Source organism: Stigmatopora nigra, chromosome 9 (assembly GCF_051989575.1).
Source record: "Stigmatopora nigra isolate UIUO_SnigA chromosome 9, RoL_Snig_1.1, whole genome shotgun sequence".
Taxonomy (NCBI): Eukaryota; Metazoa; Chordata; class Actinopteri; order Syngnathiformes; family Syngnathidae; genus Stigmatopora; species Stigmatopora nigra.
In genome coordinates this window covers 9,110,355-9,125,874 of record NC_135516.1, presented here as the reverse complement: position 1 = coordinate 9,125,874, position 15,520 = coordinate 9,110,355, and the positions used below count along the sequence as shown (strand labels likewise).

The 15,520-nt window shown below is 44.7% G+C and overlaps 2 protein-coding genes across 3 annotated transcripts; one reads left to right on the top strand and one right to left on the bottom strand.

Moving 5' to 3' along the window:
- Nucleotides 1–923: 923 nt before the first annotated feature.
- Nucleotides 924–5,644, bottom strand: LOC144201492 (CYFIP-related Rac1 interactor B-like). 2 transcript variants are annotated; one of them, XM_077724176.1, is made up of 11 exons: nt 5,483–5,644; nt 4,050–4,362; nt 3,253–3,341; nt 2,957–3,184; nt 2,756–2,892; nt 2,605–2,682; nt 2,417–2,533; nt 1,685–1,764; nt 1,480–1,606; nt 1,345–1,415; nt 924–1,280 (listed from the first exon to the last, which is right to left on the bottom strand). In XM_077724176.1, exons 3-11 carry the CDS (start codon nt 3,323–3,325, stop codon nt 1,211–1,213), a joined length of 981 nt encoding a protein of 326 aa, XP_077580302.1. In that variant the 5' UTR covers nt 3,326–3,341; nt 4,050–4,362; nt 5,483–5,644; the 3' UTR covers nt 924–1,210. The 2 variants fall into 2 exon arrangements, with proteins under 2 accessions (XP_077580302.1, XP_077580303.1); XM_077724177.1 differs by having other exon boundaries at nt 4,050–4,159.
- Nucleotides 5,645–11,962: 6,318 nt separating this feature from the next.
- Nucleotides 11,963–15,000, top strand: ptmab (prothymosin alpha b). Its single transcript, XM_077724884.1, has 4 exons — nt 11,963–12,130; nt 13,395–13,460; nt 14,067–14,237; nt 14,357–15,000. Exons 1-4 carry the CDS (start codon nt 12,086–12,088, stop codon nt 14,399–14,401), a joined length of 327 nt encoding a protein of 108 aa, XP_077581010.1. The 5' UTR covers nt 11,963–12,085; the 3' UTR covers nt 14,402–15,000.
- The last annotated feature ends 520 nt before the right edge of the window (nt 15,001–15,520 follow it).

Here is a 15,520-nt window from a genome sequence, read left to right as displayed (position 1 = left end):
TCTTATTATAAATCATTTTTTACTGTATTTACTCATGAAAATATGAATGAAAAGATGGTCACTGTGAATATAAATTAGACCTAGTGCCCCGCAGACTGTATGGAAATAGCCAAAACGTCCGGTCCACGTAGGTGTTGGCTCACTAGCTAGTTCTAGCTAGTTAGCCATCTCCACTCAATAGTTCGTTAGCTAATTAGCCCATTGCCTTTCTCAAACTCCGCCTCTTAAACGGATAGTATCTGGAGAACTTGTGGCTGGAGCATGTCGGACGAACTTGGGGTTAAAATGACCTGTTTTCCTCTCAAAGTCGAAAAAAAGTGAATTGAAGTACATTTTAAAGGCGTGGATTACATTGTTACACCCGGCGAAATGTCTCCAACGTAAACAAGAATACAGACGTCTTCTAAGGTAAGAAGAAGCTAACGCCAGATGCTAACTATGCTTTAATAGAGGCAATAACGCCAGATGCTAACTAGCAATATGTTGTTCCTAATATGCTTTAGTAGAGGGAATAGCGTTCAGAAAACTGGATAGCAAAGTTGTAGTGACCGTTATGGAATGTCGTAATAAGATGTCATGAGTGTAATGTCAGTATACCTGTTTCAATAGTTAAACTTTATTCAATTAATCCTCTTGCATTAAAGCTATGCTTCCTTTTTTAACTAAGGATGGCGTCTTAATAAGTGCCTCTAACTTAAGTTTGTATTGTTCATTCATCGGACATTATATCATCCCAACCCCTTATTTTGGTTTAAGAAACTTAGCATGTTATCTATATATTGTTATTTGTTCGTTTTCTAATTTTACCATTGCTGCATTATCTAAACACTGTTGGAGTCACATAGTTTGTCGGCTAAGCAAGCTAACAAGGTTTTCAAACCATTAGACAATTTAAAATCGAAACACAATTCACACAACCATAATTTGTTCGAAAATCAATATTCATTTATTGGCTGCCATTGGCAGCAATGGGTGTCCAATTTATATAAACTGAGAGGACTGGCTAGGAACCACTTTAGCTTGGAGGGGGCGAACCATCAAATCCAGTCAAAATGAATAGGACATCTAGCACTGTAAATGGCAATGAGTTAAAATTATGATTGCCTAATATACAGCACTTAAAAATAATGGCAGATTTGAAATGGTTGACCAATAACTGTTTGGTATAAGTAAAAAAAAAAAAAAAAAAATCAAGAGTCCGTGCCATCACTCAGTGGTCGCTCAGCATATTTCTGATGTGTTTGGGCGTGGCCTCGTCGTTCAAGTGCTTGGTGGTGTACCTGCGGGAGGGGGCGAGGTCAGAGTTTAGCGCACGGGCCCACGGCGACCGTCGCAAGTCCTCACCTGAGCGCGTCCAGAAGACCTTCCACGCTGCTCGCCGGCTGTTCTCGAAGCACCCTGATGCACCCTTTCATCTGCCGGACAATGACGCAAAAATAATCAGTGCTCGGCCTCACCTTGCGCCCTCGACGGCCTTACGTCAATGTTGGAGGTCTTGACGAAGGCGCCCGCCGGGTGCACGTGGTCATAAAGGATGATGACGCCGACCATAACGCGAAGACAAAGCGACAAAGTCTCCTCGTTGCTGAAGCGACTTCGGTACTCCCTGTGGAGGAAGTGTGGGGGGCGGAGTCAAATTTGGCAATCAATTGGCGAGCGATCAGCTGATCCGTTCTGGACTTACGGCGTTTCCAACATGACTTTACAGACGCTGGCCATCGTACTCAGGCAGTCGGTGGTGTTCTCGATGGGAATGTTGGGATTCTGAAAAGGTTCAAGTACTTTTTTTTGTTTTAAATGCATTATAACTTGGTGTTTTTTTGTTTTGTTTTCCAAAACTGTAAACGTATGAGAATATGTACTTTTTGTCATTGACTTAGCTTAGTTCAAAACTAAATAAAATTGCTCCATTCTGGCTTGTTCATGTGTGACCTGTGATTGATTGCCAATTGAGTCCACCTGTTGTTGCCCCCCCCCCCCCCCCCCACCTATGTCTAGCTCCTACTTTCTCCCTTCACATGCGCAACAAAAATATAAGTCAAAAATAAAAACAATTGGATAATATTATTGATACTTTTTCAAAAGTAGTTAAGAGAATTTTCTAATGTTTTTTCCTTTTGCTTATTTTGATTGGAAATGACATTTTAATATGGAAAAAAAGGACAATAGTTATAAAACTAAAACATTGTAAGTAAATAAATTTGAATATTTTCTGTCATTATCCTTGTTTTTTGTTTAAAATTAATTACATTTAAATACTTTTTAAAATATATTTTTAATTTAAAAAAAACCTAAAGACTTACTGTTTTTCCCTTCACTTTTTTTCACTCAAACTGTTTTTCACCACAAAAAGATAAATCCACCATCAAAATAGTCTACGTTAAATTTGATCAATCCTACTTGCGTGCGTACTGACATCTGAGACAAACTTGCTAGTGGCGTCGCTCAGCGTCTTCAACATGGGCGTGGCGCTGGCGTAGAACAGAGACATGCGATTGGCCATCTCATTGTTGACCTCGGCGTCCGCGTTGCCCTGAAAACCAAGCGCGCTTCAAACTCGGGCCACCACCGAATTAGCACATCTACAGCGAGCTGGCTCCTCACTCCGATGTTGTTGATGCGCATGCGGCTGATGGTGCGGCGGTAGTAGCTGAAGTCGTTCTGGATGGCCGGGATGGTCATCTAAAGGACAACCAAAGCGGAGTGGAAACTTAGAAAGGCCACACGGAGAAGATGGCAAGTGCGCAAAATGGACCTTGAGCTCGTCAAAGCGCAGCGTAAAGTGAAGGATGAGCGCCAACTGGCGGGCCAGCGCCTGCTTCTTCTCCAGATGCTGAGTGGCCGGCGCTTCGGGGTCCGTCAGCGCGCCCAGCAGCCACCGCAGACCCTTCTCTAATCGGACGGCCACAATTGGTTGGCGGTGGCGGCAGGGCGAAAGAACAATGGGCCACCTCACCGAGCTTGTGCGAAAACTGGTAGAAGCGTTTGAGCTTGGCCACCAGTGGGAGAACGGCGGCCCACGCCCTCTCCTGAACGCCCTCGGAGGAGGGGCTCTGGATGGCCAGCCGGATCTCCTCCCCGGCGCCCGTGTAGGCCTGCAGCTGCTCCAGGACCAAGCGAGCCTCCTTCAGGACCTCGTCCACTTTCTCCCAAAGCTCCTTCTCCAAGCGTGACGCTTCGGCGCCTGCCAAAGGCGTTAGGCCGCCGCCGTCTCGCACTTGGTTTTACGCAACGATGGCCGGATCTCCTTACTCTCAAAGTCCAGGAAGAAGTTTCCCGCGTTGTTGTCGATGTCCCGGCTCAGAACCTTAATCAAGTTGCCCATGGTGGCTCCTGCAAAACTGGACAAAACAAATGTTGGAATTAGTCAGCATTACGTGATTGTGACTTTTTAAACAAATGAAGATAAGTGAATTACAAATGAAATTTGGGAAATTCCACTCTAGTATTCTTCTTTAAAACAGGCAGTCTATTGCTGTCAATAACAGTCAATTGGGTTAAACATGTAAGCAAGCGACCTGAACTGAGATCAGTGGGCTTCACTTCCTCTCCTTTAAATTTAGCCTAAACCTCAACACTTCCTCTTTCACTCTTTACATTCGTCTCACTTCAACACATCAATCTCAAGTGTCTTTCTTTGGTTTGAACACACTTATGATATCATTTGGAAGGTGTTAGAACACTCTAAAGTCCTTCAATGGAATATTACAAGTGTTAATACGTTCAATCTGTCATGATGGAAGTGGAGGATGATGCTATGGTCCTTTTTATCACTCCATGTCCAATCCATTTGGAGTGGGAGGCTGGCAGCAAATGAGCATTCAGTCATTTGCTGCCTTCCTACAAATTAAAACCCGAAAGAAGTCTGATTTTAGAGCAGGCAATGCTTGAAGTGTGCGTGTTCTTGCAACCCAAAGTTTTGTTGTCGAGTCTCGGCACGAGCGAGCCGACAAGTCTGGACCGGCTAGACCAAACAACCCACCCGCCCAAAGCATAGTATAGCAGTGTACAGACCCCCGCCCCGTAGTGACCCCCGCCGCTGTGCTCACCTTTTCCCCGGAGGCCGAGACGGACGTGGGGCTGGCGGGTTCGGCGTTGGCTCTCTGGCGGGTCCAGGTGATTCTACATGCCGGAAGTGGGCAACTCGACGCTGCGTTCACTATAAAAGGAAACGTTTCCTGAAGCGGCGGCCAATGGGTGAGCACCTACGGAGCGTCACCGCCACGTTCAAAACACACTGAAGCATTTCTCCAAACGAGCAGTCCGAAACTGTCACGGCAGCAAACCACCAAAAGAACAAGAGTGCACTTCATCTTTTTCAAGTTCAAACCGTTGCAAAGGGAGGGGCTTCTTTGTTGCCACCTAGCGGATAAACTTAAAATGACACGAACAGCGCTGGTTTTCAACCTCATTTCCCAACCAAGAATTTGGGAAGAAACTCATGCAATTACAATTTTAATATTAAATCATGCATTTTATTCCTACAAGACTATTTCAATAAAAATGTTCTCAAATTATGAGATTCAAGTGGACTTGTTTTTACGCTATGTCTACCAGAAGTGGTTTGTTTTCACAGGCTTGATCTTTGTTGATATAAACACAAAATTACTTTAAATGTAATTTTAGTAAATTGAAGTCCTATTAGGAGAAAGGTCTATAAATTGTTGTTCGATTTATGTTACATTAACTGGTTGTTGGGGGTTTGCAAAGTATGAATGCAAAACAGCTTTTTTTACTGCTTCTTTTAAGAGTGAGTAATAGGGAAGAATTAAATATTGAAGTACTTTTTGGGTGGAATTCGATACCCCTTAATAAAACTTTAATGAGAATGACTTGATGTTGTTAATACGTATCGACCAGGCTGCTGTGCTTTGCAAAGTCAATACTTGAAGTGGGCGGGGCTATCAACACTCCATCTAAAATAACCTATTTTTTGTGTACATAGTCCTTACCAGTCAACCTAACGCTATCGATTATGGTCAATTTGTAGTTCACAAACAAGGAATGGCACTGATACTAAAAAAATTTTTCTTCCATATTCTATTATTTTGGAATGTTTTAAAATAGGACATGTGACCTTGAATGTAAAGTCATTGTTTTTGTGTCTGGGTCTGACACTCTTTAACTCTGTTGACTGCTATTGTCACTGAATAAAGTTAAGCCTCTTTAAATGGATTTATGACTAGACTAGACTCCATTTGAAGTGGAAGGATGGCAGCCAGTTTTCATTTAATGCCAACCATCCACTTCAAATGGATTGGAAGTCTTCTGGTCATAAACCCATTTAAAGAGGCTTAACTTTATTCAGTGTTACTCGTTGACAGCCACAGTTGTTCATTTGCTCTCAACCTCTACAGACAGATTGGACATCCATAGTGATGAATAATACTAAATAAATAAATCATCTTTCATTCATCACCAAATGTATTCAGTTTTGCTTTTGTTTTGTGCCTTTAAAAAACACCGCCAAAAGAAAACCTACTTTTTCCTCCTCACTGCCAATCTTTTCTTGTTGTTTTAAAGTATCACATGACCTCCATCTTCTCTTCAGAAGCAAAGATGTTATTAATAGCGGCTGCGGCGTGGAAAGGAGGGGGCCCTCCATTTTGGAAAAATGAGGGAAATAGATGAGAGCATATTCATGAGGGTGGCTGAGTGATTCTGGGGCGGAGGGGGAGTGGCTGGGAGAGGAACCAAGATGGTGACTGGCTGTCACTAGCCGCCCCTCCACACCTACCGGCTAGCCAATGGTGAGCTTTGCTGCCATTTGAATGATGCTTGGGGGGGCCCACAATTGTCTTTGATGGTGGTGGGGGTATCACAGTCACTCATTTGCAGCCAGGATATATTTATGCTGCCTTCAGAGCGACCACGTTTTCTTGTGGTGGCGCAATGGGTTCCCATTCGACGTCAATGTAATGGCGCGCCAAGGGGGGATAGGCGCCAGGTTGAGCAGATCCGGCGGGTGCGTGTTTTGTCGCACGATCACGATAGTGAATTGTCTATCGTAGCAACCCTAATATTTTTAGTGTAACTATATCTCTATACATGGCATCAATCTCCATTTTCCATTCATTCCGGCAATAGCAAATGAGAGGTTACTCTTTCACAAGTACAAGATTGTACTTTAGTACAGGAGTCCAATCGGGTACTAGTGCTTTATCTCCTTCACATTCTTGTTTAGAAAAGTTTGTATTATGGAGCAGAAAAGGGACTCTACAGGTAAAACCCACGCAGACCGGCTCATTCTTTATCGTCCCTCATAGTCACCGACACGTGTGTCGTCTTTTTACTTGTGTGTCCTTTTTGTGTCCTTCCTGCATCCTTGCAGTAGCATGTAAGCCCCGCCCCCACTTCCTGCTGCAGAGCCGACCTTTTTTTTTTTACACCTTTGATCCCTCGGAAGCCGTGACCCCGCCCCCTAAATAGCCCCTCCTACTGTGTACGATGTGGAAACAAGGCCAGATTAGCGGCGTTCATCTGATCGTCTCCATAGTGACAGTGACGTCATGTTGGCTAAGAAAAAACTGTCGATGCAGTGTTAATTCGTGACCAGAAGAGGGCGACTTGTCGCTTTCAAGATTAACTCATTGACTGCTCATGGTGGCAACAGATGATAAATCCAGTTCAACTGATTAACTAATTCACATTTTTATTCACCATAACAAATTAAAATTACAAAAGAAATCAATTATATGAAATTAAGGATATAAATTATATATCTTTTTTTGTAATCCCGCGAGCAATTATTTAGGGGGTTTCATTTTTTTATGACAGCCATAGATGTCCAAACCCTTTCATATTCGACATTCCCTCCTTGTTCAAATAAATGAGACGCCCATGGTATGTGAACGTGTACATATGTGAATTTGCAACTGTATTACACATGTGCGTACATGTCGTTTATGTTTTGCAGGAAGAAGAAGTGAGGACGGTTGTGTGCGACTGCGCACTTCCTGTCATGGTTCTTCTTCCTCATTCTTCACTTGAGCCACACACCTCCAAATTGTTTTCTCCAGCTTCGGTTTTAGCTTTAGCAGACGAGCGAGCATCTGTTATGTGGCCTTGTGAGCTCCCTTTTCTCAGAAACCCTCCAAAGTGTGCTGTGGTTTGTTCTCAATGACCTCTGATGACAAGTCTCACACAAACAATGTCCTAGTACTACAAAGTGTGCTCCAGAAAGACACCAAATAGGAAAAAAAAGGTGGAAATATGTAAAACGTCACAACAAAAACCACATGACAAACACGACTGTGCTGCTCTACTGTATGTGTGAGGGTGTGTTTGTCTAAAAATAGGATTTGGTGAAGTAGGGTTCCTCCCTGCTGGAACTTGGAAAGTTTCTCTTTCAACCTTACAAGGAATTGGAAGAGAGGAGGAGGCTAACATAAAACATGGCAAAAAATGCTAGTGAACATGCTAAGCAGTTGCTAGGGGTGATGCTAGTGCAGATTAGCAGTGCTAAAGGCAAGGCCAACATGTTTTCGCCAGCTGTGACTCTTCACAAGGAAACATTAGAAATGCTAACCGACATGCTAGGTGGTTCAAACTAAAAATGTCAAACACAAAAGTGGAAAATAGTTAGATTTATGTGCTTTATAGCATTGTTTGGTAACGTAGATAGTCTTGTAACATTAACTGCCCACAGTTTAGTCATCTGTAGCCACAATATAGTAATCGGTGGTTAGTTTTATTCAGGTTAGTCATCTATACCCACACGTACAGATTAGTTCACTTTTAAATTCAGTCTCCTAATCTACATCCACGGTTTGTTCATATGTGGGGAGAAAAAAAAATGACAAATGGAAAAGTTAATCCACTCCAGTTTTTTGTGGAATCCAGTCGACATTTTCCACGTTACCCTCGGCCGCCATTTCACGACGTGTGCATGTACGTGTGTGGCCGAACAAAAGCTGCAGTGTCTTTGTGTGTGTCGTGCACACCCACACACAATCGCATTAACTTGACACATAGGAACGTTTCTTTATTGACTTTTCATTTTCATAAATCAACTTGGGAAAATTCGTGCAAGTCCTTCTAAGTTTGAGGGAAGACTTTTTTTTTACTTGTGGCTATTGGGAAAATTAAGATTTGATCTTTAACAGAAAAGAATCCACGTAGCCGGTGCCAAATTAGTGGCTTGTTGTGTCATATTTTGCTCATAGAATTACATTTTACTGCAATGCTGAATATTTGACCTGGATGAGACGTTCGCTAGTGTGTCGCCATCCAGTGGATGCATGGGGGTATCACTTGTATTCAATTCCAGCTTTTTATACATTTGCAGTCATTTAGGTTTTGAAAAACTCAACATTTATTGTTTTTGAAGCAAAGTTTATCCAATGAAAAAGTGTGATTATTAACCTTAATTCATATTATGACTGGAAAAACTGTTCATGTTTCAGTGTCATCATTTGAGCATTCACTTCACCCTCCCATCCCAATTGATTGGACGCCTGCAACTGTCAATGGCAGCTAATAACGTTTTTTTCTTCTTTTCCCCAGACACGTCTGAAACGTCACCACTAGAGGGCCTCACGGGGAAAGATAGCTTTCAAAAATGAGTCCAAATGAGGTCGACGAACTCAATTGCCACCAGGAGGAGACAGTTTTCAACATCATTGGAAAAGATAAAAAGTAAACCCTCGCTTTTTCCCGGCTCACTTTAGGCTGTCCCATTGTTCTTTTTTGTAAATCTTAAAGTAAAGACATACAGTGCGCTAATAAAAAAAATGGCAGATGGGGGTATACATTAGCTGCTATTGACACCAACAGAAGTCGAATCCATTTTTCCCCCCCAGGAGGGTACTGAAACTTGATCATTTGGCGTGTAGTCGCCGAGGTTGTGTTGAAAGGAATAAACGTACCTGAGGGAGACCTTCCCCCAGTTGTCTCACACACACTAACCCCAAAGGACTTGTAAAGAAAACACCTCCTCCCATTGTCATGCGTGTTCTTCTCATGCTAACGTTACTAGCAAAGCATCACACATGTATTCCTCGTTTGCGCATATTTGGTGTGACTTTCTATCTGTCTGTCTGTGTATGTGTGTGTGTGTGTGGGGGGGGGGGGGTCAAAAGTTACTGGAATTGTGAAAACTCACCAGCATGTTTTATTTATTGATGTTCCACAGAATTTTTAGAACTTGTAGAAACTTCACCGGCAAAGACGAAGGAAGGGACTGTTGAGCAGGCACTGCAAGTAACCCCTCGGGGGTGTCGGAACAAGTCTCGACAATGCCACTCTTCCACTTTTTGAAGAGGAAGATGAGGAGGAACAAGGAGACGCTCCGAGGAACAATCACAAAGAGCAGTGAGGTCAAATTCATTTGACCTCACGGCATTTAGATGCCATGTGGGCCTGATAAGGTAACTCACCCGCCGCCATTGACAGTGCTAGACGTTTAATTCACTTTGACTGGAAGGGGGGAAAATGGCACTGAAATATTAGTCATCGCAGCTGGTCCTCCCCATTATTGTGATTAAAAGCCAAAAGATTCATTTTGGGTCATGTCCTGGTCATAGTAGGGTCCAGTACATTTTGGGGAACTCATTAGCTGGGCGCGCAATCCCTTTTGACTGGGAGAAGTTACAAGAAGTGGACAAGAATCAATAGAAATGAGAATGGGAATGGAGATGTTCCCAACAATAGGAACAGATTGGGAGATCCTAGATCCTAATGGAGAACAAAGGAGGAACAAGAGGGGGCTTTGGGTGACAATGGGGACAAACAGGTTTGGGGTGGAGGGGCAGCATCCAGAACCAAGATGAGGTGTTGTGAAGAAGTGTTGAAAGGAGGAGAGAACAAGAATCAAAATGAGCAAAAGATAGGAACATCTGCCCCCATTCAAATGAATGGAAAGGCCTACAATCTGTTCCAACATTGACAATAATTAGAATCTAATCTTGAAGAAAAACAATGTTTTGATTATACAAAGAGCATAAAAATGAAAGATAGTACTTTTATAAATAAGGAAATATTTGTTGTTAACTCAATGTCGATGATGTGTCCAATTCATCTAAACTGGGGGGACAGCTTGTGAATGCAAATGTTTCAAAGCCATTGACAGTGGGAGATGTCCAATCCGTTTGGACTGGGAGGGGTGAACAAATGTTCAGACGCCCCCAGGAAATGACCCAGAATTGTCAGAGACAGCATGAAGTGATTCTCAATTGCCCCCCAAAACAACAGGAAATGACATGGGAATTGTTACAAAATGACCTATCATTTTTTTACAAAACTAAAAAGACCTGACCAAATAATATGGTTATATATTCTTTCACCCCTCCCAGGAAAAATAAGTTCAATGAGTGTCTTAGTATTTTGACTTTGAGTCATTTTATGGCAATTTGAGAATTGTGTCCTGTTGATTCTGGGTCACTTTTTGTTTATTGTGTGACAATACTAGGCTAATCAATCTATATTTTATGTTAATTTTGGAACATTTTAGGGGCGTTTTCCATTAATTATTCAGTAATTGTTATACTTTTTAAATTGAATGTAATTCTGTAGATGGATGTGGAATTTGATATAAATAGAACTTTTTGGGGTCAAAAAATGTCAGGTTTTAGTAGACCAGTGAACATTTGGGCTGATGAAAACCCAAGCCTGCATTATGTGGATTACTGGAAAATGTTGAAGTTCTGAATCGGGTATCAAATGTGAAAGAAAAAAAACGTTCGGTAGCCAAATTTGGGCGACAACAAAAGCAGCGTTAACAAACTGTGCGCGCTCGAAATGGAAAAGCTCGTCAGTCGAAGCGGAATTCCAGACACCACTTTTTCCGTCAGGCCGACGCCGCAGCATTTTGAAATGACTGGCGGTGGAGAAGGCCAATCGAAGCTCGCCATTGCCTCGACCTCACCGAGAGCCTGGCCAATTGGAGCCGCCGTGAGCCTCGGCCACTCCCCTTTCAAAGCCGACCGTTGGTTGGCGAGCATTACTCAGAAGTGGTTCCCATCCCCCCCAAAACGAGCAGCGCCTAATGGCGGCGTCGTCTGCGCCACTTTGTTCTTCCCATGTTTCGCTTGTAAAAGCGGATGTGTGCAAAATTCGGTAAGGAGAAAACCATGTTTGCCCTTATGTCACCCCACGAGCACACCACTTGGTTGATTTATGTTGTTTGGGGGGCACTTGTCGCATGTGTTATGTCGCACATTTTTTTTATCCCCCTCCACGGCCACTTTTGTCTCCAACAAAGGCGAAAACGAGGCCACTCGGTCAAAGTCCTCACGCACGCTCACCGTGTCTCGTGCACGTTGTGTTTTGGCTTTGACTAAGGCAAATGGTGCACGGGGGTCTGGTCGAATGTTTTTATCTGGTACAAACGAAAGACTAACAGCATAGGAGTTTAGTACGCCATTCGGTGGTGAGGCGAGGAGGCTCAAAATGGCGCCCCGAGAAAGGAGAGAGGGAGGGGCGAGAGGAAAAGCTCAAATGGCGGCGGTGGAGCTGGCGCTCCACTTGGCGTTCTTACGACGCCTCCGGCTTTTTTCGCGATCAAAGGCGGACACGCGAGGACGCGGCGCGTTTAACGCAAGCGGCAACCGGCGATAGAAGTCGACATTTTTGCCTCTTTCCACTCAATTTGCTCTCCCTCCGCCCGCGGAGGCGGGTAGAACGGGACCGCGAGTCGTCTCCCGATTGGTTATTCCCGACATCAATCGATGAAACGGGGACGAACGTCACCCTCGCTCGAGCCGAGGTACAGAACTCGACGTTTGGGGATTTCCGGCCGTGTAAAAGCCCACCAGGAGCAGCCGGTCGCCATTTTGTCCGCCTAATTCGGTCGCCTTGACATTTTGCTGGGCAAAAAGTGACGAGCGACCGCTGGGGACGGAGGGGGCGCGGCCTGGGGGGTTCGGGCTTCGGAGCCATTGTTCCAGCCGAGAACACCTCTGCCGCCCGCTCGGCCAATGAGCAGTGGGGCAGCCTGCCGCGGCCCCGCCCACAAGCCTATAAGAAGCACTCGGCTTCCAGTTCGCTCGGCCATCGGCACAATAACACAGCGAACGAACGCCATCAGCCGGGAGTTCTTTCGTCCTTCTTTCTGTTCCAGACTCCTTTATTTTAGTCACCCGAAACAATGGCAGACGCCAAAGTCGACTCGGTCTCGGAATTGTCGGCCAAGGTAGGACCTGATCGGGCTCCTTTTTTCATTTGGGCTGACTGCGTGCGCGCGTGCGTTCGTCCGTGCGTGCGTCCTCGGCTCGCTAAGCGGCTCACCTCCACAAAGCTTCGCGCGTCATTTGGATTAAAATAATAATCATTTTTCCCCTCCTTTGGCGTACTCGCGGTTCGCGCTCGTAGGGGTGCGCGAAGGTGGGAAGCCGAAACGACTTCGCCGAGCATCTCGGCGGCCGGAATGACGCCAGCTCGCGGCTCATTGTCTCCCGCCTGCACGCGTGCGAGTCGCCTTTGTTTGGACATGCGGCTCGGTTCCGAACCAGCCAAGAGCGCCCGGTTTCGGGGGTTGTGGAAGAAAAAAAAGCGGAGAACGCGCGCCAAGTGGTGGCGGACCGCGTCGACCGAGTGACCGGTCGGCCGGTCGCGCTCCATCGTCGCTCGGTTCCGGTTCCGAAAGTTGCTTTGAATGGTGGGCGCCGACCGCACCGGCCAGTTTGTTTGTTTATTTGTTTTAGGCGCTCGCTCGCGTCCTCCCGGCGCTTCCGCTACGCGCGTGCGAGGCTCCCTGGGAAACTTTTCTTCAAATAAAAAATAAAAGACGGCGAATGCGGCGCACTTCTGTGTATGTATGTGTGCGTGTGCGCGCTCGTGCGTGAGCGGAGGTGTGATGCGTCGTGCGCGCGCTTTGTGTTGGCGCTACAACCTGCTCAAGTTGGACGCGCGCAATCTCGGACGGGAAAGTTCATTTTGAAAAAAAAAATGGGGGGGCGTATTTGACACTCGTGGCATGTCGAATTGCTTCGTGGTGCCTTTAACGCACGCGAGGTGACCGACCCTCGGATCTGAGCTACTAGCGCCACTTTTCCGGTGTGATGTCGGCCATGTGTCTTCTTCTATTGTCCTCCGTTATTACACGCGCGCTCTCCTCCTCGTCGTTGAAGTCGTCACCCCCCCTCATAAAAAACGTCACCCCTCCCCCTCCCTCTCTATTTGGCGCCCCCGGGGCTTCCTCTCTCTTTCTCTACTGGTCGCCTTGCATTGTGGTTATTGCAGTGCGTCTCCCGGGCGTGTCTACTGACATATGGCGCCCGGTGCACTACGTTACCCACAATGCACCGGCAAAGTATCCGATTACAAGCCATTAAGATAAAGAGGCAGAGGGGAGGGTGTGTGTCGCGCAAATGGCAGTTACGCTTCGACCATGTTTTGTCTTGTAAAACAGGTGTTTTTAAAACTAACATTTTTCTCTTGTTTTTTTGTTTGTTTAGGAATTGAAAGACAAGAAGTTGGTGGAGGAGAAAGAAAACGGCAAAGATGCTGCCACCAATGGAAAGGTGAGAGAGAGGATGATGTTGGCAATGTCGCCATATGCCCCCAAGTGCCACAAGGTGGCAGCAAAGTGAATGTGTCCAAATGGAAACAAATGACGTTGTTCACTAATACAAAGACGTGTTTTGTTTTAAGAACTGCTTATTAAATAATCAGAGATGACTTTGGCTCGAACACAAGATCAGCCATTGTGACACTTTCCGTGAATTTGGATCACATTCATAGCAACCGGGAGAGCTGAATTATTAGGCAAATGGGTAGTTTGGCCACACACTCCTCTTTATTCACATTGTATCGCTCGAAAGCCCACTGCCAATGAAGCATAATAGGTGATGTGCAGCTCTGTATTGAGAAGGGGTGTGGTCTAATGACAACAAGGCCATATATTAGGCGTGCCTAAGCATTTAGCAACTTCCTTTGCTTTGGCCTTTGGCTAAATGGATCATTAGAGTCAGTAGCAGTTGGAAGGGGATGGCGCTACTTCAAATGGATTGGACATTACCAAGTAATGGTAAAAAAAAAGTAAACTGGCTATCCCATATAAAATTGATCAATTTATGTTTCAATAGCCGTCTTTGTAATACGATATTTTCAATGAATCAATGTTTCAGGAGAACGAGGAGAACGGTGAGCCCGAGATCGACGACGAGGAAGACGACGAAGTGGACGAGGAGGACGAGGAAGACGACGTAGAAGGTGACGAGGAAGATGATGAGGATGACGATGACGAGTTGGAGGGCGGCACAAAGCGAGCGGCCGAAGACGACGAAGATGATGACGAGGTGATTAAAAAAATTAACTCAAAAGTACATGCTGAAGAAGATTTTGATATAAATGAAGGCCGGGTGGATGTCTCCCGCCGTCAATAGCACAGATTTGACCCGATATTTTGGTTTTTCAGGACGACGTGGAGACCAAGAAGCAGAAAACCGACGACGACGATTGATGCGGCGGCTGCGGTGGCGGTGCCCCGCTCGGGTCACTTCCTGTCGCTCATCTTTCCGGGGGGGGAGGGTCGCTCATCCAAAAAGAATACGGATCCAAACAAAAGGCAAAAAAACACGGTGATTGGCGAGCAGAGTTCAACGAGGAAAGCCAACCCACGTCCGCCATCCTCACGCACAATTCGGGCCTCAACGACAACAGCGGGGAATTAGTTTGTATTTTTATTTACATTTTCTATTTTTGTACATATTGTTGGCAAAGGGGGGGGGGGCAGCAAACGGGCGCTTGGTTCATCTCCCCCATCCATCTTTGACCGCGTAATCAGAAAATCCGTCTTCAGCTGTTCAACTCAGAGCATTCCAGTAAATTTAATGTATGTACTTTAGCTGTACCATAACGGACTTGTTTCTTTTTTTAATTTTTATTTTGCTTTGGTTGTTTGTATGGTGGGAGGCCAAAGAAAAGAAGTCTTTTTTTGTTTTGTTTTATTGTTTTTTTTTTTAAACCCCCCTCTTTTGGTTGCTTTCTGGCCGCCTGTTTTGATGTATGTGCAAAGTTTGTTGTTTGACAATAAACCGGACTTTTATTTTGTGACTTCTACTTTGGTCTGTGTGCCTTCTTTGTCGGTACAGTCAATAACCTTGGGACATAATATTCAAATTTCTCAATTTATCTTAATGTGTGCACACTTTTGGGTCATTAAATAAAAACATCAGAACTTTTACTATGGATAAGCTACTACAGAGCGCCCCCAGTGGCAGGATCCAAAATATATCTAAAATCTTCACAGTTTGTTATTATAGATTTTATTTATTCTTGTAAATAGAAAGCCTTTTTCTTCATCCTAGTTCTGAGCATTTCACTTCACAATAATAACTAACCTCGGTTTGGTTTGAGCCGCTTTCATAGTCATCCACGAATCTGGGCGGAGAAATTTTGGACATGTTCATTCTTGCCAGAAAGAATGTTGCCAATCATTCTCTTTTTGGCCTTGAGGACACGAAAAGGCGCTATGTAGACCACACTTGAGCCACATTTTATAACTTGATACCCTATACAAAACTTCCCAATATATTAGATTCTTTATTAATTCTTGCATGTACAATGGTACCTCTACTTA